We start from the raw sequence: 22116 nt of genomic DNA, 5'->3' as shown, positions 1-22116 counted from the left end.
TGCCTAATAGGGTTCTAAACACCCAGCTCTACCGCTAAATGATTTCTAATTGTCTTTGTGCTGCTAACTACACTGCTTTCAAACCTTTTTTAGGCATTTTATGTCATTTGTAACGTGTTTCTTTTTGTTTTCTTGTAGGTGGGGGGTATAAGTTTGCCAATTATGAGAAAACTCGCAAAAGCAAAGCTTTGTTTGGCGGATCTGTCCTTGGAAATAATCCAATTTATTACTGCTGAGGAAAGCAGGAAATTACGAGATGAGAAGAGCAAAGGACATCTCCGCGTAGCTGTTGAAGAATATGTCAGAGCTACTCCTGATTATAACTCGATAGAACAGGTAGGTGTTATATGCCAGGTATTAGCAGGATCCATTTGGGGTCATCAAAAAGAAACTCTCGCACTGGAGATTAAACTGCACAGTTTCATTTATTCACAATGATACCTTCATGAAGATCGGAAGGCATCAGAATCAGGCAGAAAGTTGTAAAATACAACCCGAGGGATCATTCTACGGCAGAACCCCTGCACTTCTGTTCATGTGATCGCTTCTACAGCCAATCACATGCAGGGATACCGTCACATGACAAAGGCAAGGCTTGTAAACTCTGCCTTTGACATTTTCTCTACCTCTCTCCTTCTCATTGTGATTGTGTTTCCCTGTGTTTAAAAAAAATAATAAATATGTTTTTAACTTTAGCATTTTTTAACTTGACCCTCAGGAGAATTGAATTCAACGCAAATAAAGGGGTCTTTCTTTTTTTTTTGGGTGCGCATAGTCTCTTTTCACTGAAATTTAACTGTTATTAAAGTAGCCTTTGCATGCTTAGCTCCAGATAACTAGGAATAAAAAGAGATGGAAGGAATGTCATCCTTATCTTACCTTATCACACCGCAGCGCTATAATCCTCAATAGATACATTTTAATTGAATTCAGACCTAAAGTAGATACATGAAAATTGGCGTCTGGCCCAGGCCGCTTTCTTGGTTTCAGTAATTTTATTTCAATAATGTATAAAATAGAGATTCAACTTTATGGGTAAATCAAACTTTATTGAATTTTCAAAAAATTGTTGGGGAGGGAGACAAAAAGGAAAAAGGAAGGAAGGAGGAGGATAAGGTACATTGCAATAAAATACAGCACAAGACAATACAGCATTCAACACAATAGCGAGCCTGGGAGGACCCGGGTAGTAACAACAAGCCCCGGAGCACCGCACAAATTAGCAGTGACAAAAAACACAGGCAGTCATGGAGAACCCACAGCGTGAGAAGGCGCCCACCGACAGAAAAGGTGGCGCTCACAGAGAGTCTATGACGGGGCTGCCAACACTGGAAGCAGAGGTGGCAGTGCGCCGCCGTGAGGGAGTAGGTGTATGAGAGAAGAAAAAAGAAGGAGGGTGCCGAGTAAAGGCGAGACGAACCCCAGACCCAGTCGAGGCCGGGCAGGGCAAGGACACGGCCATAGCTAGCCTGGGCCGCTCAAGGGGAAGACCCCTTCCAGAGTATCGCAGTGCACAAGAGCAGTACGAGGCAATACGCCCAAATTACAGGATAGAGAGTACCTGGGGTAGGGTAGGGACGGTAAGGAAGGGGGGGGAGGCGGATCAAGGGGGGGGGAGGGTGGTGGGAAAAACAAACGGAAGGGGCAACAGGGAGGACCAAGGGAAAAAACAAGGGAGAGAAGAGGAGAAAAAAAAAAAAAAAAAAAAAAAAAAAAAAGTGGGGATAAGGGGGGGGAGGGTAGAAGGGAAGAAAGAAAAGAAGAAGAGACAGAAAAGCAGCGGAGAGGACAAGAGAGAAGAAACAAAGGAATCAGGTAAGTAGAGAACGAGCCAAGGGACCAGACACAAAGTCCAACCAATAGAACCATGTCTTTTGGTACCTCGCAGTCGCCCCAGTCGCAGAAAGGTGGAGCTCCTCAAAAACCCGGGTCCGTTCCACCCGGAGAATCCATTCCTTAAGAGTAGGCGGGTCAGGGCTACCCCAGTGCAAGGGAATCAGCGCCTTAGCCGCAGTGAGGAGATGGCGGAGGACCGACTTCCGGAACCAAGACGCGGAGTACTGCATGTGGAAAAGAAGAAAAAATTCGGGAGTGAACGGAATGACCCTATCCGTAAAGTGATGCAGCTGAAGGTGGATGGAGTTCCAAAAGGGGACGATACGCGGGCAGAGCCACCACAGATGGAGGAGAGAGCCCGGGACCGCAGCACATCTCCAGCAGGCGTTCGGAACATCCGGGCGATAAGCGGAAAGGACCGAAGGAGGCCGATACCAAAGGGCCAGCAATTTATAAGACATTTCTTGGTCAGCGTTACTCCTGGAGCAACGATGGGTAAGAACACAGACCTTCTCCCACTGCTCGGAGGATAAGACAACCTGAAGGTCAGACTCCCAACGCCCCATAAAGGGGGGAGAGCCAGAGCTGAAGGCCTCAAGAAGTAGGCCATAGAGACGGGATATGCCATGGGGTGGAAGGGAGGGTGCCACACAAAGGTCCTCAAACCTAGTCAAGTCCCGCAACACGTTATGTTTTTGAACCAAGGACCGATAGAAACTCCGTAACTGAGCGTGATGGAGCACATCAGTAAGGGAAGGAGGAGAGCGCGTAGCAAGCTGAGTCAGCGGCTTGACACCCGCAGCAGTCAGGTAAGAGCGGATGTCGGACCTCCCCGAAGGGGAGGAGGAAGGAAAGAGGGGGGCGCACATCCCAGGAGGGAAATCAGGGTTACTGCGAATGGACGTCAGGGGAGAGGGAATGGTGGATAACCTAGTCTGTCGCACAATGGAAAGCCACGTATCCAATGTAGCGCGGATGAAAGGATGAGGTAACGCAGCACCCCGGGACGTCTGGGGCGAAAGCCAGGGCAACACAGCAACAGAAAGACCCAATAAGGCGGACTCAATCCCCACCCATTGCTTATGAGTAGGGTGATGAGACCATTCTAAAATACGAAGTAAATGACAGGCCCTATAATAAGAGCGGGGGCAAGGTAAAGCTAATCCACCCCGAGATTTAGGGAGGATCAAAGTAGAAAAACGGATCCGAGGGGTCCGCGAGTTCCACACAAAACGCAGGAGGGTCGACTTAAGAGTGGCAAAGAAGACAGGGGGAACAACGATAGGGAGGGTCTGGAACAGATATAGCAAACGGGGCATGACGTTCATTTTAACAATATTAATCTTACCAACCCAGGAGACCGCCAACCGCCTCCAAGACCGAAGATCAGCGGTAACGGCCGCGAGAAGAGGCAAAAAATTATAGGCATAGAGTTGGGAGAAGTCAGGGGAGAGCCAAACCCCTAAGTATTTAAGTTTCGCGCCGCACCAAGCAAACGGAAAGGAGGACCGCAGGGGGGACGAGACATCCTGGGGCAGAGTGACATTAAGAATCTCCGACTTGGAGTTGTTAATTTTAAAATTGGCGAGCGCACCATAGGCCGAAAATTCCCGGACAATGTTAGGGAGGGAGACTGAGGGACAGGTGACTACAAATAAAAGATCGTCGGCATAGCTTAATACTTTATGGTGAGCACCCCCAATGCGCAGACCGCTAACGTCAGGATTCAGCCTGATAGCTTGGAGGAGCGGTTCCAGGGCAAGCACAAAGAGAAGGGGAGAAAGTGGACAACCCTGACGGGTCCCGTTACGAATACAGAAAGGGTCGGAAAGGGTGCCATTAACGCGAACACGAGCCGTGGGGATAGTATACAGGGAGTTCACCCAGGCAAGTAGCCCAGGACCAAAGCCCATATGAGCGAGGGTGGACATCAAAAAGCCCCAGTCCACCCTGTCGAATGCCTTTTCCGCATCAGTAGACAACAGGATGGCTGGGGTGGAGGTGTGCTTCGCATAATGCATGAGAGATAAGGCCCTGATAGTGCTATCTCTAGCCTCCCTGCCCGGAATGAATCCGGTTTGATCGGGATGAACCAGCAATGGCATAAGGGGCTTCATCCTGTTGGCCAGGATCTTGGCAAAGAGTTTCAAGTCGGCATTCAGCAAAGAGATAGGGCGATAACTACAGCATAATGCGGGATCCTTACCGTCTTTAGGAATCACAGCAATCGTGGCCGCCAAGGTATGTTCGTGGATACGGCCCCCGTCCAAAATGGAGTTGAAGGCCCTCACAAAGTGCGGACCCAAAAGCTCCTGGAACACGGCATAATACCGCAAAGGGAATCCATCGGGGCCAGGGCATTTACCAGATTGAGAGGAGCGGAGTGCTAGCATAAATTCCGACAAGGTAATCGGGGAGTCCAGAGGAGAAGATTCCTCCGACGTCAACTGCCGACCAACCGTCCTCTCCAGATAGGAGCGGACCGAGGGGACAGCAGTAGGAGAGCGCGGAGCGCCGGCGTCCGGATGAAGGTTGTACAAGCCCTCATAATAGTCCCTAAAGCACTTGGCAATGTCCGCAGGGAGAGACCTAGCAACGCCATCAGGAGAGCGGACCTTGGAAACATAGGTAGATTTCCGACTAGCACGGAGTGCCCTAGCCAAATATTTACCCGGCTTGTTGCCATGCTCGTAAAACAAGGCCCTGGTTTTGAGAAAGGAACGTTGCATATTATAATTAAGAAAAGAGGCCAATTCACCCCGCAGTGCCAGGAGGCGCTGGAGGTCTTCACCCGACAATGAGGATTTGTGGGCTTGCTCAGCCACCGCTATTTGCTCATAAAGCTCCTCAATCCTCTTCGCCTCACGGCGGCGACGATGGGAACAGGCGCTGATAAGGTGACCCCGAACCACACATTTGTGCGCCTCCCACACGGTCAGCAAGGGGGTCTCCGGAACCAAATTGTCGGCAAAGTAGCCCTTAAGGACGCGAGAAGTCTCCTCACAAAACGAGACGTCCGTGAGAACAGACTCATGAAGACGCCAGGACCGCCCTGAAGGACGGGCCAGAGAAGAGGAAAGAGAGAGGGAGAGAGGGGCATGATCGGACCACGTAGTGACCCCGATCGCGGAGCCACAGAGAAGCGGGGCAAACTGACACGGAACGAAAAAATAGTCAATCCTAGAGTAAGTGCAATGCGCCGTAGAAAAGAAAGTGTAGTCCTTAACAGCCGGATGAAGAGCCCTCCAGCAATCAATTAGTTTGCGGTCCGTGAGAAGAGAGAGAATCTTGCGCAAGACATGACGAGGAGTGCGTGTGGATCCCGTAGAGGTGTCAAACGCAGGGTGCAAAGCCACATTAAAGTCCCCCCCCAAAACCAGTAAGCCCTCTTGGAAAAGGTCAAGTTCGCGCAGGACCGCACGGAGAGCAACATGCTGCCCCCGATTAGGGAGATAAACGTTCGCAAAAGTGTACACCTGCTGCAAAATCGTTCCCTTCACCAACAGGAATCGCCCCTCAGGGTCAACAAGAGTGCCCGTCACCGTAAAGGGGACACGGCTGGAGAAGAGCACCGCCACTCCTTTAGATTTAGCCAGGGGATTGTTACTCACGAAAACGGTGGGATAGAGTCGGTGATAGAGCCGGGGGGCCTTAGGCCCAAAAAAGTGAGTCTCCTGCACAAAGGCGACATCAACTCTGTTCTTTTTCAGGTCCCGGAAAAGGGAGGAACGTTTCTCAGGGGTATTGAGCCCCCGGGCATTGAGAGATAAGAGGGCGAGCTTGGCACAGGCCGGAGGAACCATAGTACAGAAAAAAGGGGGAAAACAGAGAGAAGAAGATGAGAAAGAGAGGGAGAAGCAAAAACGGAAAAGAGAAGAACGAGAGAGGAGAGAGAGAGAGAAAAAGAGGGAGAGGAAAAAAAAAAAAAAAAAAAAAAAAAAAAAAAAGGGGGGGGGGCAAAGGTGGGGAGGGAAAGAAACGGGGAGACAAAAACACGACTAGAGAACAAGGAAAGAGGGGGAGGGGGAAGAAGAGGACGGAAGGGAAAGAGAAAAGGGGGAAACAAAACAGACACAAACTACGCCTGCCGGGGACACTACCCGGCAACGGATGGCGTCACTGTGTAGGGGGAAGACCCACCACAAAGGTAGAGCCGCAAACGAGAGAAAAGAAAAAAGAACTGTAAAACAACAAAGAAACCAACGCGAGCCGCCGCTCGCAACGCAAGTAATGCAGAAAAAAAGAGTCAAAGACAGATGAACAGGGCACAGAGGAAACCAAGAAGAGGGGAGGGAACACCCGCTGCGCAGGTAACGTACAGCACAGGAGGAGACGCTCCCAAATAGGCAACGGGAGCCGCGGCATATACACATGTACCGGAGGGGGGGGGACAAAAAAGAGTGAAAAGAAAGGGAGAGCAAAAGGACAGATGTGTAGAGGTGTAAGGGTGCAGAGGCCAGTAAACTCCGTCATCAGAGCGGATCCCCGCCGAAACGGAGGAACCGCCCCGGCGGAATACAGAACAAAGGCAATCACACATAATGACCACATCCCATTAAAATATACAATATCGCATAGAACACAGGTCACACATGCAGTCGATGTTGACCTGCAACATGTCAAGGCCAAACAAAAACAAAAAAAAAAAAAAAAAAAAAAAGTGGATAATGGCAGTCACTTGGTAGCAGGAAGTCATACAAAACATTTAAAAATTACTAAAAATTACTTGTAGGCTCCCATCTCAAACAGCAATTTGACAATGATGTCTAAATAAATTAAATGGGTGGGAAAAAACAAAAGCCTAACTAAGTGATGTAGTAGAACTCTTAGAAATCTAAATATTGGAGAACACATTTACTCCTCCCGCATAATGAAGTCAAGGCGGGTAGCATAACGCTAGGACCAGGGGCGGCAGCTGCACCGGCAGAGCCAAATATGGGAAGAACATGGTGTAAAGGTATGATAAACGGTGTGCAAACACAAAATAGAAACAAAAGCAATATATCGCATAATGTTACATGACGTGAGCCATACCATTATTCGTGGGTGCAACACTCAATCACTTTGGAGTTAGTGGTAATTTCAAAGTCTATATTAGGTGCTGGTACTTGTAACAGAAAATTATGAGAATTTTAGTTCACTTTAGCTTTTGGTAGGAGTGGCCCAACGATCATTGTCTAGAGTTCTTATCGATGTTTATGAGCTTACAACATCTTTAGAAAATGATAGTTTTGAGACACCGTATAGAAGTGCAGGTGCTGCACACGCCATGTAAAGCATCATTGTGTTTACTCAAACTCAATAAGTAGATTAAGCCTAACATAATGTTTGTTGTACATGAAGTAAATTAATTAACCAAAATGAAAAACAAAAGATAAAATGGAAATAACTCGTAGGCACGACCTTGCAGAGGAGAGCCTGAACATGAAAGTGCTGTCACAAGGCAACGAAAAGTTGTAGCCCACTGAAGCTCATATACCACCCACCTCAAACACGGCATCGTGTCACAGCAAAGGGATGCATGCACGAGTGGATAAAAAAAAAAAAAAAAAAAAAAAAAAAAAAAAAAAAAAAAACCCCAGCAAAGAAAATAAACCCCCATCCCCCCCAAAAACGAGCAGCAGCAGTGACATCGATAATAAAAAGAACAAAACAGAAAGGCGACGGAGAACATAAACAAATGAACCGGCACGGTAACGACAATGAGCGGCAGTCCAACGAAGTCTGGCAGCGCAGGGAGCGGGAGCCACATCACGGAGTAGAGGGGGAGTAGCGCAATCATGGCGTACAGGTAAGAGCACCCCTTAGAGCGAAACGAAAATACTCACTACCCTCATTCCTCAATGGCACCCAGGCGGCGAGAAACAGGGGTACGGGCGGACAACCCCCGAGGAGGGCTCCGACGAACAGGGTCGGAGCGAGGGGGACGCCTCGACCGCGGCAACGGGTTCGAGGGCATGCCAGATATTGCGTCCATGTCGGCCCAGTCGAGAATTCGCAGATCAGGTAAATCCAAAAGTTGGAGGACTGGCAAAACGTCGTGATGATGTCTGATGTTGAGGGATCTGTTGTCATGGCGGATCACAAGGGCAAAAGGATGGCCCCAGCGGTATGGGATCTGCAGACGTCGAAGTTCCGAGGTTAGCGGGCGAAGAGCCCGTCGAGCTTGTAAAGTGAGGTCAGACAAATCGTGAAAAAAGGAGATCTGGTGTCCCAGCAGTGGCCAGGTACCGAGTTCACGCGCTTTGGCCATGATCTCCTCCTTCAGGCGAAAATCCGATAGGTGACATATAATATCCCTCGGGGGGGATCCCGGACCACCTCTAGGACGGAGAGCCCGATGAGCCCTGTCTATCGGAATAGGCGAGTCAGGGGACCGGTTCAGGATACCATTGAACATCTCGGTGAGTAGAGAAAAGATATCCTCAGAAGCATCGGATTCCGGCACCCCTCGGACCCGAATATTGTGGCGGCGGCCCCTGTTGTCGATGTCTTCGATCCGACGACGAAGATCCCGCAGGTAAGTTGCGTGGCGGTCGCCAAGTTGCTGAACCTGCGTCACAGTGCGCTGATGGCGGGAAGAGGAGTCCTCCAAGGCCTGCACACGTTGCTCCAGGGAGGACAAATCCAAGCGAAGAGCAGAGACCTCATCACGGACCACCTGTTTAAGCTCCGTGATCAGCGTGGAAAAGTCTGACTTCCAGGGAGCAGACGAGAAAAGCTGCAACACTTCTGGAGGGTGAGACGCAGAAGGTAAGCGGCTCGCTGAAGAAGAATCCTCCACGGATGAGGAACTAGCCGGAGACGGGACCTCGTGGTCTTCAGCGGCCTGCGAGGCCAGGTCCGCGGGGGTACGGAAATACTCCCGCAACGAAGCCGAGGACGGCCGTGATCGGTCTCCCGGAGCAGGGGAATCCGTAGCAGCCTTTTTGGAACGGCCCATGATGATATAGAACACGCTGACAATGAAATCTGTGCGAGCGGCGGCAGAGCAGTCAGATCATGCGGCCATCTTCCTCGGCGGTCGGGCACGCCCCCTCGAGATTCAACTTTAATGTCTTCCACGCTCTTACATATCTGCCCATTGGGCTACCCCTTCTAGAAGGAGTAATAAAACCTCAATTTGGGATACATCTAGTTTTGGTAAGCGAAAATTCTCACTTCTCATACCTAGAGGTTTCAGTGTGTGATCTGTTAAACATCATTTTTCCCCTTTTTTAGGAGTGGAAAACGTTAGGACGCATTGTTGGCTCCATCGCTCTTTCTCAGCTGGCCAGTATTTTAACATTAATTGTCGGCTGCCCTGATCTGAAAGCGAAATGTTTCTATCTTACCGGGAAATGCCTCTACTTGCTCTCGGTGAAAGTCGATCCACTCGGTAAAGACGTCTACTGGGATGAAAACTTTTTGGTATGTTCATTTTTCAGGTTTGCACAAAGTACAATTTGCTAATTAATAGGTTTAAGTCGCTGATTAACAGCAGAGCATTTGACAAATTATTTAACGTGTAATACGGTTTTCAGAAGAAATCATTAATAGTATTATTTGTAAATAATTATTTGCACAGCGTATTCCTGTTGCTTGTTGATAAATAGACTTTTTTATTCAATCCAGTAACAAGTAGCTGCAAGCTAATCCTTCAAAGAAAATGGAAACAATTTTGATTTTTAAAATTCTTTATATAAAGCATTACTGTTTTTTGGGGGTTTTTTAGGATGAAAGGAAAAGAGCTGCAATAAGTCGCGGTAAAGACTTGGAATTACCCAATGGTTGTTTACAAGATACTAACAAACAGAGAGACCATATAGTCAAACTCTTTGTGGAATTAAAGGTAAGATGCATTCTTGGCATTTTTCCGCATTTGTATGATTTCTGTGTGCATTACTTTTGCAAATGTAGGATTTTAGTTTTTTTCCGAGGACAGATAATGCTTGCTTTACGGTAAGTCCCTGCTTTAGCCACTTTTACCCTTACGGCAGGTAAAAAGGTTCCACCAGCACATCAGACTAATCTCGGACAGCCTAGATCCGAAATGCAGGCCAAGTTTCCTCAACTAATGACCCCGGCGTATGTTATGATCTCATGAGGCTCACCAGTGAGAGGTGTTTGGCATCACTGAAGGCATAGTGGGCTAGAAACTCTACCCTGTACCTTCAGAGACGCTTAATTAAACATTCTGTTCATCAGCCGCATGTCATCACCGTACTTGGGATTATTCTGGATTCATCGCAAAGGGCTGACAGTATGGTGATTATCAGGCTTTAAATACAGTCCATTCTCCTCCAGGTTTAGGCCCTTTCTTGAGTGAGTCTGTGTTTGTTGGTCCCCTACAGGCTACCCACCCCTCCTCCATTTTATTACCCCTCCATGCCTATTTCAATCCAGTTTCTTTTTCTTTCACGTGTTTCAGTCCAGCACAAGGGACGTCTACTATGGCTCCTGTGAACTTTGGTGTTCATCGAATGGTTAATCTTTTAACAAGGGACTTTATGTATTGCTCTGGCCCCTTCCCCTTTCTATATAATGAGGAATGGGGGGCGCTATGGAGGATTCTGGGAACGGGCCACTTCCCATATCATCTTAGTACTTTTTATCTTAGGCATTTCCCCTCCTTATACGTTCCTCATCTTCCCAGTCACTTTAACATTTCATTATTTTATATTTCGAGTAAATTGGGTTGAACGCAGATTAACATGATTTTTTATTGTCTTTTTTTTTTCTTAGAGAAAAAGAGCAGATGCTACGACTTTCCTTGCACAGGCCAGTGAAGTTTTGCTTCAGTCCATTAATTGCGCAATCAGTAACCACCTTGTGAGCACCTTGTCGGCAGCGAGTCTACAGATCGCTTCATGTCTCGGACATTTCGACCCCATCTCAACCGGAATGTTCCTGGCCCTTTATCAGGTAACTGGAAAGAACGGGTTATTGTATCCCTTAGATCTGTATTGTTATAAAATATAATGATTCAAATAATGATTGACATGAGCAGCTACTCAAAAAACATCGATTATATTTTCTTATTTTTCTGTTTTTCCCTTTGACGTGTACATTTATGAGCTTGATGGCTAAATAAATTATGTTATTCTTTTATTATTTTGTGCAAGTTTATCTAGTTATCCATTCACCTGATGAAACTAACTATTTACAAGTGTTTCTAACACATATTTAGTAAGTAATAATCGGTTGGGAACCAGGTCCATCTTTAAGATGGGCAAAACGAGCAGTGGCCTTTACCAGAAGGTAATGAGATGCCGGCCGGAGGCAGCAACGCTTCTCATCTGTCCTTCACATGAGAAGTTGATGTGTGTCACAAGCCTCTTACTTGTAAAGGTTTATACAGTAAAGGACCTAAACATGCATGGGGTGCAAGGCTGCAAGGTTTCCCGTTAACTTGTTTCTTCTGTTTTCAGAGCTGCTGTACCTCTATGATGATGAAGGATCTGGTCTGCCGTGCCACGTATAATACCAGTAACTCCCAGTTTGCTGCTTTGCTGCATCTTCATCAGCATCTGCAGGGGAAAGGCAACACTGGCCGTCTGTACAAAACCATCGAGCAGAAACTTCTTGCCACCTCAAAGGTACTCTCGGCCCAATCACTGCTAAAATTAATCAAAATAAAATATGGGATTAAAACACATTGATATCACTGCTAAAATTAATTAAAAAAAAACATGGGATGAAATGGCTTTGCGCGTTCACTCTGCTACAGAACGCAAGATCTTCTTAAAAAAAGAGATATAACCGTAAAACTAGGGCAATTGATACAATCTCTTCCATTAGCATTGCACATGTTTAACTGGCCAATGATACACTATTTATGGCCAATGATACACTATTAAGAAAACAAACAAAAAAACACAAATTATGGGTAATTTTAGTAATTCTACAAGCTGTGAAGGCAGCAGGTCCCCTTAATTTAAGAGCAACAATTTTAGCTATACGTATAACATACCTGGGATCTTCCTAGGGTAGACTACCTGGAGTTCTAACTTTCCCGAGGGAGTGTCTTCAAGGGGTGGGGCTAACCTCAGACTGCCCATACTGGGCGGGTGATGGGTGTGACTAAATGCTACGCCCCCATGCCGTAGGATGGAGAAACGTGGGCAGCGAGTTTTGGGGTATGCCTATACACGGTGTTGTGTGTGAATGCGTATGTATGTATATATTCTTGATAGCGATGTTCTCTATTGGATTGTTCTGTATTGTATGTTCTCTGCGTATTAAAACACTGTTTCTGTTCATCAGGTGTGGGAATACCTTCAGATTAACACACAGTTTTTCAACATAATTAATGAGCTGCCGTCGAACTTCAACCTCATTGTTCTCCAGCACTCAGAAGACAGGTAAATCGTGTATCTAGTCGTGTGTTTTCTGTTAAGTTTTTGTTTCATTTTTATTTATATGTAATGTTATATACCCATCTATTGATTTTATGCTATATGCAGAATTTAATATTTGTGTTAGTGACATTTTGACCCAATCACTCAGTTTTTATTTCTTGTATTTTGACATGTGGGTAACACAGCTAATTGGTCATATTAGCTTTTAATAAATGATTTACTAACGTTGCAATACCCCATCCCTGTGGATATGGCACAGCACTAATGGGGGAGGAAGTGGGGGCAACAAACATTATTACCCCCATGCCCATAATGACACCATAGATGCTTATAGTACATGCAACATACATCAATAACATGGATGCGCATTTCCAGTCCTCCGGGGCCCAAGATGGGCCAGGAATACTGGATATTCTGTGAAGCACCTGTGCTCAGGCTGAAATATCCAAAATCTCATGTTGCACATCCCTGATCTTTTTTTTTAGTTCATATCACTGAATAACAAAATATTTTCTTTTTTTTACAGCTCCTTCTTGTACGGCGCTGTCCTTGAAAAGTCAAAAAGTAGCTCCGCACCGAAGGGAAAATTAAATCAACAACACAAAGGCAGTAAGTTACTTCTGTTAAGAGAAAAAGTACCGATTGATAAAAAAAATCTAAGTACTTGTAATTATTGTTTGATTTAGCATTAAGATGTCTCAGTCTTATACTATTGACAAACATTACATTTTGAATTTTTTTTTATTTTATTTGATCAGCGAGCGCAAAAGTAGTTGGATGTCCTGTGAATCCTTCCGTTTTCTGGGACTTGCTGGCGAGAAGCGAGCTGTTTAAACACGATATGATGCAGATTCTCCTTAAAAGGGATTATCAACAAAGCTTCAGTAGACAGAAGAACGTGTTTGAAAAAATTCAAGAAGTCAACAAGAACAGTGAAATGGTAATTTTTTATAATGCAAATCTTTTTTTCTTTTTCTAATATGTAAAGAACCTTCAGTAAATCAGCATTGATGCATATATACAGTATGTCTGCTGTTTCTCCAACCGATGATAACATTCATGTTCTGGAGAACCTTTCATGTTGTTGTCCCCCCCAAAACAACAAAGTAGTTTGGAGATTCTGCTTCTTGCATGTTCTGGATCTCTGATTGGTGTTAAGCTAGTTCCTTACAGAAAACACCATCGGTTCTATTACAGGTATTAGGGATGCACCGAAATGAAAATTCTGGACCGAAAATTCAGGATTCACTTGGCAGAAACCGAACGGAACCCGAAAATGACCCCCCCCTCCTTAAAAAAAAAAATAATAATAATAATAATGCCTGTGCATGATAGGAGTGTGATTGCTGTTAACAATATATATATATATTTATTGTTATTGCATTTGTTTGTCCAATTTTGGTGTATTATTTACTTTTAATAAAAATGGTTAGCACACCAAAAAAAATCTAATATTGTTATATATTATATATATATATATATATATATATATATATATATATATATTATATATATATATATATATATATTATATATATATATATATTATATATATATAATATATATCATATATATATTATATATATATTGTCTAACAGCAATCACACTCCTATCGTGCCCATGTAGCCAGCACATGCTAGAACCTGGGCATGATAGGAGTGTGATTACAGGCTCCTTATGCCATGCCACACACCCCCCCACACACACACACACTCATATACTCATTTATTTACAGATACTCATTCATTCCCTTAATCACACATACTTGCTCATACATTGGAAGGCTGAGTGCGGAGAAGGCAGAGAACTTTTGCGTTGATTAGATTATTATCCATCTCTGAGCCACAGATCTCAGCTGCCTGAGCGAAATGTTTAAATCGAAAATCTCCCAAATGATGAATCCAAATGATAGCGCCATTTATACGCTGTTGTAATAAATACATTTAGCCGTGTTAAAAGTTGTGATTGTGACTGTTTCCTTTAGCTGTAATAGTTACCGCGTTATGTATAAATGCTAATGTGGATTCCTTCCAGAAGGAATCAGGCAGCTTGGAAGATGAAGAAGAGAAGAAACTCTTATCAACCTTTAATGAAATTGTTTGTGACATGGAAGCGTACCTGAGCCCTGTGCTGCAAAAGCTGGATTTTTCATCTTTTCGGTAGGATTTTCCTTTTTTTTTTTTTTTTTTTTTTTTTCTTTCTTTCTTTAATCCTAGCACTGAAAAGTTCTTGGAAACGGCTCACAAATCCACGCCTGAACCTTATCAGTGCTGCTTCTCAGCTTCCAAACTATTAATATTCACAAATTATTCTATTTTCTTTTTTAATAGTAAATGTATAGCTAAATGAGAAGAATGTGGTAATTGCTAAATCATGCCCTGTTAGCGTGCATTGTTGACCGGGTTCAGGACCGCTGGTGTAGATGCACAATATCCTTCCGAATACCCATCCTATCCGAACTATCCAGATAAGTTTACATTGTTAAAGAGCACAAGACCGCGATAAAAACTGCCTGTTAGTGTCAAGAATGTGTCATGTTGAGAAAAAGATAGCTTTGACCGAACAAAGTAGCGCACATCTTAAAAAGACGAGGGCTGTTAGCCTCTACCACTTCTCCTGGAAGACTATTCCACCACCACCACCTCTGTGAATAGAAATAGTGTGGAGTCTTTTCCCTTAACGTAAACCAAAGACCAGCTCAAAACTCATCTCAACAGAAAACAAATAAAAAAAAAATACTCCTTATCTCACCCCTTGAATTGGGTCACCTTGGAAGCCTCAGAAAGTCACATTAGGGGTCAAGCTGAGAAGGACAACTCAACGAAATAAACGTAACTTCCCAGGTGAGGGAGAGTTGGCTCGCGTCTAGACTGAATTTCATTAAATCAAATAGACTGACAAACTTGACCGGCGGCCAACAAGGTGGTCAACTCAACAGCTGCAGAGTGTGTCTGAAGAGTCCTCCATACCGGCCAATCACAGCAGCCAATCACAGCCCAACGCAACTTCATGGAAAACTCAAAAATTTCAAAAAGAGAAGCGCTGCGGTTTTTAGCGGATAGACGAGTTACCGGTCAGGTTCACCGGATGCACTTGATTTAGGTCAGAGAAGCTATCTCCTTAACTCAGTTGATAACTTGGACTTTAGTGAATAGGCCTTTCCGACGAACCTCACTTCAAAGTATGATCTCTTCTCCTAACGTTCCCACTTATTTGAAATGTACGCTACAGTATACTTTACAATAGAGTATCTGCTTCAAATTACTTTCCGTGTGAAAAGGAAAACCCAGTTTTTGTTTTGAATGAGGAATGTCGGTTATATTTCCCGTTGGATTTTTCTGCTGTCGTATTTAGAGAGAGATCAGAAGTCTTTCTCTGCCTCCAGCAGCGCATTCTGCGGGGAAACGTTTAAAATCCAAAAGACTTCCTTTAAGGGAATTTGTGTCTCTTTAAACAATACTCTGTAGTGTTATTCTTCTACAGTTATAATAAGCAAGCTTAGCAAAAGATGAATCAGAGTCCTGTGTCCTAGGCGATGCCACCTTGTGTAACGGGGCAACAACGCTGAAAAAAGACAAGCGTCCATCAAGTGCAGCCTTCCTCATATCTGTTATTTGCTGTTGATCCAAAAGAAGGCAAAAAACCCCAGTTTGTGGCTTTTTCCAATTTTGCAACAAACTAGGGGAAAAAAATCCTTTTTGTGAGATAATTGAATATACTCTGTGGATAGCTTTGCCGTATCTGAGTTTTTAATTGCAGGTCATCGACTCCGCTGCTCTCTGCAACAGAACCATCTAGAGCGAAGTCCAGAGAAAAGGACGAAAAGCACACAACGTCAAGTATGTTTTCCGTTCCACGTTCCTGATCCTTGTGTGTAATTATTGTTAGTGAATCGCGTCCTCATCAAAGCGTTGGCAGAAATAGTTCTACCGTGCCATTATGTACTCATAGAAATGAAAAGGGTTCTATTAATGAATGAATGAATTAATTAATTAAACGGAAATAGGTTCTGATAATTTATACCAAGATTTTTTAAACAAGCAACAAAACATTTATAAAGAATTCCATGTGATCGTGTTTTAAATTCTGGTAGAAGAGATCCTTTTGGAAGTATTATTTTTTTGTTGCGTTATAGGGATAGTGTCTGCGGATGGAAATGTTTCATGGAAATCTTTTGGTTTATGCGTGGTAGGTGCTTCGGTAGACGCGGGAGATTGCTTTGTGTTGTTGGCGGATAGATCTCTCATGGAGTTACCTCTTGAAGCCCTGAGTGTTTTCAGGGAGGAAGGAATGAGTTCTCTTTCCAGGGACTTCTCGCTTCAGTTATTGTACAACAGGATTCGAAAAGCACCAACAGGTAACAAAATGCGGTTTTAAATATAGATTGACAGCTCGGAAGCAGCTCCGGCGGGTTTCATAGAAGCTGCGATTAGATGTTTTCTTTCTCAAAAAACACAGACGCTAGGAAAATCATTTACCTTGATGGAGACCAAGAAATCAAACACCGGCGGTATTTACGTATAACCCAATAAGTCCTCCGCTCATATTTCTTATGCTTGCCTACCTGATTTCTCAGAAGCTACCCCCAGCCTCGGGAATGCTCTTCCCTGGCCTTCGGTCCTTCAAAAAATCCCTTCTTTATTGAATCCTGTCAACAGATACAATAACTACCTCTAGCTTTCTCTCCTAATCCGACTTCTGCAGCAGGACTGTTCTTATGTCCGGCATGAAAATGGTCTACTATTTAGGTCCTTTTCATTAATTGATATTAATACTAATAAAGAAAGAAGTAAGTACTCTTTCCTTCTAGTCTAAAAGTCCAAAAGGACTGCTGTCTGCGCAGAGTAATTTCCCCTCTCCCAGATCCCGATCACTCGACTCAGGACATCTCTTAGACGCACGACTAAGTGGTCCGGCTCTCTCTGGCCACCGCCGAGGCTTCACTTATTGATTTGAGCGATAAACACTATGTAACCGTATACTTTATGAAACGGTAAGGAATGTTAACCCCTTCATGACAAAGGCCGTACATGTACGGGCTCACAATTCATTGTTTTTAATGGGTTTAAGGTTTAACCCATTGTCCTTAAGGGGTTAAATGACGGTTTGTGCCTCCCTGTCATTGTTTAACCCCTAACAGACATAGTTTCATACCGTAATAGTTTCATAGTTTCATTTAAAAATAAATTATGAGAAAGTATGTATGTGCATTAACCAAAACTCGCACAGAACCGGTTTGCTTTCCCATGAAACCTTAAAACAATATGGCGTAGACTGAATACATCGAAGCGCCTTATTTGAAACGTTAAAACGTTAAGGGTAATGGGGGCAATCCTATTCTGTGCAGTGATATTCCGGCATTAACACTTTACTTGCCGATTTACTCCGTAAATCCGTGAACCGGGAAAGCAATAAATAAATAAAGTCAAATCCACAACTTTATCGAACTTTAGGCCAGACTGGGTGATCTATGGACTAAAATCTATTTATTTCGATGCAAGATTAATTTAATTCTTTTAGTAGACCCCTTATGTGATCTATTTAAACAGATCGGTCATCTGTATCGAGTGATAACTTCCATAACGCTAAAAATAATATATATATGTATAAAAGCTGTGCTTTAGGAAAGCGCTTCCCACCCTCGGACCCTCCCACACTCAGGTGTTCAGGATCCCTCCGTCTATCTTGTCCCTTCTCTATACCGGAAGGTTCTGGCGATAAAGATTAGAAGGAAGCGCTGGTTATTTTGATATATATGACGGTTGGGGTTTCAGAAACCCGGATCAATATATAACATACGGCTGAGCATAATAAAGCTCGTGATTGCAACGTCGCATACAGCAGCGGGTGTATCCAACCACTTTGAGACATAAACCTTATAATGAAACCGTTCCCATTGCGATACGAGGCCGGACAAATGTAATTATTGGGTGGACTTCATTAATGCCAAATCTGAATTGGATCAGAAAAAAAGGCAAACAATAGGATGAATAATTATTCCCGGAAGGCCCGTTTGTGGCGGGTCTTTGTCACCGTCTGGTGGGAAAGTCTGATTCCTTCCCTTGATTTTTCTCATCAGCAGAAGATGAATCGAAGCGAGACGCAAAAAGCGCGAAAGACTCAAAGCCAAAAAGCGAGCAAAAACGGAATGTAAAAATTGTGAGTATGTCATCGACGTACCAACATTATTCCTCAGCCAGATATTCCAGTCGTCATTCTCCAAATTCTTCAAATCCAACTCCTTCAGTTACGGTGGAAACATTTTATCTGACGTGAAAAAGACCGGGTCTAACGCCGTTACCGCTATTAACACTCTTGGGCTTTTGTTTTAGGTGCCCACCAATCGTGTTCTTCCGCAGAACTGCCTGCCGGTGGACACTCATCGTTTCAAATGTATCCTTTATGGTTGATAAAATGGAAATATAATTGGTCGGTAAGTGGGATGGACACGTTGTTCGCCTTTATTAAGCTGCTCGATCTCAGTTTAGGACTTTTGTGTGTTATCTTTCTTTACACTATATACAAGACATTGTGGATCCATACAATGAAGCAAGAGAGCCAGGTAATTATACGAGAAGGGATATTTGTTCTGAGACATCTCTCGCCATCGGCTTCTCCAACACATGGAGAATGCCGTATGCTTTAGATCCACAAGAGACGGCCATAGAGTCGCTCGCAGGCTACCTGTTGGTAACTTAATACATAGCAGGTAATCAGAGATGATCGCATGGAATTGTTGGCTGGCCGGCGGATGCCTCTTATTTCTTCAGCAATATATATTGAAAGGCGCGGGTGGACAGCAAGCTTTGGTAAAGGGGCCACACCGCAACATTTCAGAAGTTATTGAGGGTCCACAAAACTTTGGCATCTTGCTTTGAGATCCTGCTATTCCCAAGCCCTGACTAATCACTCACATTTAATATGTTGTCCTCCCCATGAAGCGCGCCATGTTGTCCCCGCTTGGTAAGCAAAGCGCCGCGTCGTTAACGTCTTACCGAATATATGTTAGCATCTCATGCGCGTTCAAGTTCTTCTTTTCCACGCAGGTCCTAATTTCTTTGGTTTTCTTTTTAGAAATCATCAGCCCGAGATATAAAATGAACGAGATTCTTGGAAAATACGGCCAGCAATTCACTGCTCTTTGGGAAGGAATTATCGGCAGCTCCCGGGTCCCAAGGTTTGTTTCTAAACTTCAATACGGTGATTAGGATTGACCGTCAATGGAAACGGCTCGATACCGTCTGTTATCTTTTAATTGTTCTCGGGCTACAGTTGTATCGACGTTGTTACATTCGATATCCCAAGGGTCCGGTCTCATTGACGTGTGATTTTGTGTGTTATGTGCGTGAATACATCTTGGGTTTTACTTTAAAAATCCACACAAAGCGCTTCGATGGGAAGCAAGCCGCGCTTTATTCCACGCAAATTACACTGGTCTGATCGATATGGGAGAACCTTTATAAAGAGATGGCTTTTGTAGGTTTCTAAAGATCTCTGGATGGATCTATAGTTCCTATAAACCACCGTAATTATCACTGTGCTCTGTAGGAGACGCATTTACATTATTATGAACGTAAACAGCAGCTCTTTATAAATGACTACATTGATATATATATTAGTTTGAGAATGTCTCATTGTTATAAAAGCACCTTGTATGAATTTGCTCCTTGATTTATTATGCCTTTGTTTTAAAACTTTCGCTGCGTCTGAAATTCTACCCGCTGTCATCTATTATGTGTATTTGTTGAGAATAGCCAAAGTTGTAACAAGAATATTAAAAACACGGTAAGATCTCTTAAGGACTGGTACTTCCATCGACTTCTGCCGAGTACTTGGCGTGTTAAAATGTCTCCCCATAACTCTTTATATCTTCTTGTGTCCATTATTATTACTTGCTGTATATAAGAAAGCCCAGGTCCTCTGCACTGTGATGGAAACCCACTTACCCCCTTCCAGGGCTGTGTATTGAACATGCCAGCATCCAATCACAGGCCACGTCACAGTTATATGTAATTGTAACAAATCCTCTGATTGGCCTTATGATGCTTGGCTTTAAAGCCCCTCTGCCGTTCCATCTGCTCCGTCCTTAGGGACAGGGCTGCCACTTTGTGTCCCGTCTGCCCGAGTCAGGCGGTGTCCCCCACCTAGTGTCCCTAAATACACGCTAACGCCAGAAGGAAGCTCGCCGGCTCATCGCCTTACGCTGCCGGCCAAGCTCAGGGGGCAAGAAGAGCTACTTTGCCCCACTTCACATAGCTCTTCAGCCATTGGAAGCGGGTACATTAGGATGAGATGTGCAGAATCTTGCAACGGGGAGAAACAAAATATTTAAGGTAATGCTCATCTGATGGCTGGACTGTCCCTTTAGAAAATCGTTAATAAAGGTACGATATTTTTTCTTTTCCTCTGCCAGCGGTTATATAATAGTATGAAAAAAAATCTAAAAGCATGCTTTACCTAATAATTGACAATTTTTTTTCAAACAAAATTAAAAACCCAAATATACAATGGAATTAAAGCTTTTGTTCGTCGCAGATGATTGCCTGCAGAACGGTGAACTGTTTTTGTGTTATTAGACAGGCAGTCCTGACAGATTATAGGCTTACAACATCAAAAATTACATGTATTGCCACAAAAAACTCAGACTTCTTTCTAAACTCCTTTTGCATTTGAATGATTACATAATTGACGCTCGGGAAGCTTTTTTATTTTATTTTATTTTTTTATTATTTTTTATTCCAGCCACGCAGAGTGGGAAAAGCTGATGGCCGACTGCAGTGCTTTTCTCTTTTACGGAACGGAGAGGTTCCTGGCACATACGTTACTCGACAGATTTGCTGCCATGAATTTTACGGGTAAAGCCTGACTTGGAAATAAAACGACCCCATACTACCCCGTGCTACCCCGTACTGCACTATTATGGGAAGGAATAACCCTAACGCAGCCACACAAGTAGACAGGGTGACTTTATTATCTGGAGATGTTTTATCAAGCAATTATCCGGGTGTTTCGTATGCATTGCTTAAAATCAGACACTCGTTATATTAATTGGATATGCATTTTAATGCATAGGAGAGCTGAGCGGCCCCTTTAAATTTTCGCAGTGCCCCCCTTGCAAATGCGTGTCCCCCAGTAATCATTTGCCCCTCTCACCAAACCGCAGCGTATTCAGATGGACACATCTCTATACATATGATTTACTTACCTCCCGTCCGCTCTGGATAAGCAAATACAGAGCCCCATGTGCATGGGCGGACATGCTTGCATTGATTGGGAGCACTGTTCTCTCATTGGCTGCTTCAAGCTGCCAATCATTGACAAGAATCGTACCGCATAGAAGGGCAGCTGAAGGCTGCAGCTTCTATCTCAGGGAAGTGTTACACGAAGATGTAATGTCTTATTTTACTGAGAGGGCGGTAGATAAACAGAACAGCCTCCCAACAGAAGTGGTAGAGGGTAATACAGCAAAGGAATTTAAACATGCATGGGACATGTATACAGCTCCTGATAAAAACAATGACTGAGGATTGAGTCTCTCCACCAGGTACTATGAACAGACGAGACGGGTGGAATGGTTCCTATTTGCCGTCCAATTCTATGTTTCTGTTTTACTGTGTGTTATTTTATGAAATCTAACTTTCAGAGTGCCAGCTGATGATTCTTCTGGATCTCGTACGCACAAAACATAGCTTCTCTAGACAATCGACAGCCGACGTCCAGAAAAGGTGAGCATGAATGAAAGTAATAGACAGGGAGACGATGGGCTTGAAAAGGTGGAAATCGTTCATTCAATCGTTCATTCATAGACATTAAAAAAAATGTCTGCCTCAACCAGGAGCCAAGTGTACTCGAGTCGCCCTCAAGACCCCCCCCCCGCACTTTTTGCAGTTCTTTGGGTCATTTTCTTATGTCCTGACGATTTATTTCCCGCGTAATAACA

At 44.1% G+C, this 22116-nt stretch overlaps 1 protein-coding gene across 1 annotated transcript in view; it reads left to right on the top strand.

Annotated features, from left to right (window-relative positions):
* CFAP46 (cilia and flagella associated protein 46) overlaps positions 1-22116 on the top strand; it is a 57322-nt gene that overhangs the window by 34230 nt on the left and 976 nt on the right. The window contains exons 40-56 of the mRNA XM_053449944.1: positions 139-336; positions 9058-9250; positions 9567-9667; positions 10561-10740; positions 11247-11414; positions 12082-12179; positions 12703-12785; positions 12935-13116; positions 14211-14335; positions 15936-16015; positions 16369-16533; positions 18256-18335; positions 18509-18569; positions 18703-18738; positions 19251-19353; positions 20919-21031; positions 21820-21901. Coding sequence (XP_053305919.1) covers positions 139-336; positions 9058-9250; positions 9567-9667; positions 10561-10740; positions 11247-11414; positions 12082-12179; positions 12703-12785; positions 12935-13116; positions 14211-14335; positions 15936-16015; positions 16369-16533; positions 18256-18335; positions 18509-18569; positions 18703-18738; positions 19251-19353; positions 20919-21031; positions 21820-21901 — 2048 coding nt within the window. The remainder of the gene's footprint in view (positions 1-138; positions 337-9057; positions 9251-9566; positions 9668-10560; positions 10741-11246; positions 11415-12081; positions 12180-12702; positions 12786-12934; positions 13117-14210; positions 14336-15935; positions 16016-16368; positions 16534-18255; positions 18336-18508; positions 18570-18702; positions 18739-19250; positions 19354-20918; positions 21032-21819; positions 21902-22116) is intronic.

Source organism: Spea bombifrons, chromosome 11 (assembly GCF_027358695.1).
Source record: "Spea bombifrons isolate aSpeBom1 chromosome 11, aSpeBom1.2.pri, whole genome shotgun sequence".
NCBI classification, from domain to species: Eukaryota; Metazoa; Chordata; class Amphibia; order Anura; family Pelobatidae; genus Spea; species Spea bombifrons.
Note: the sequence above shows the minus strand (reverse complement) of the source record. Positions and strands in the feature narration are given on the sequence as shown.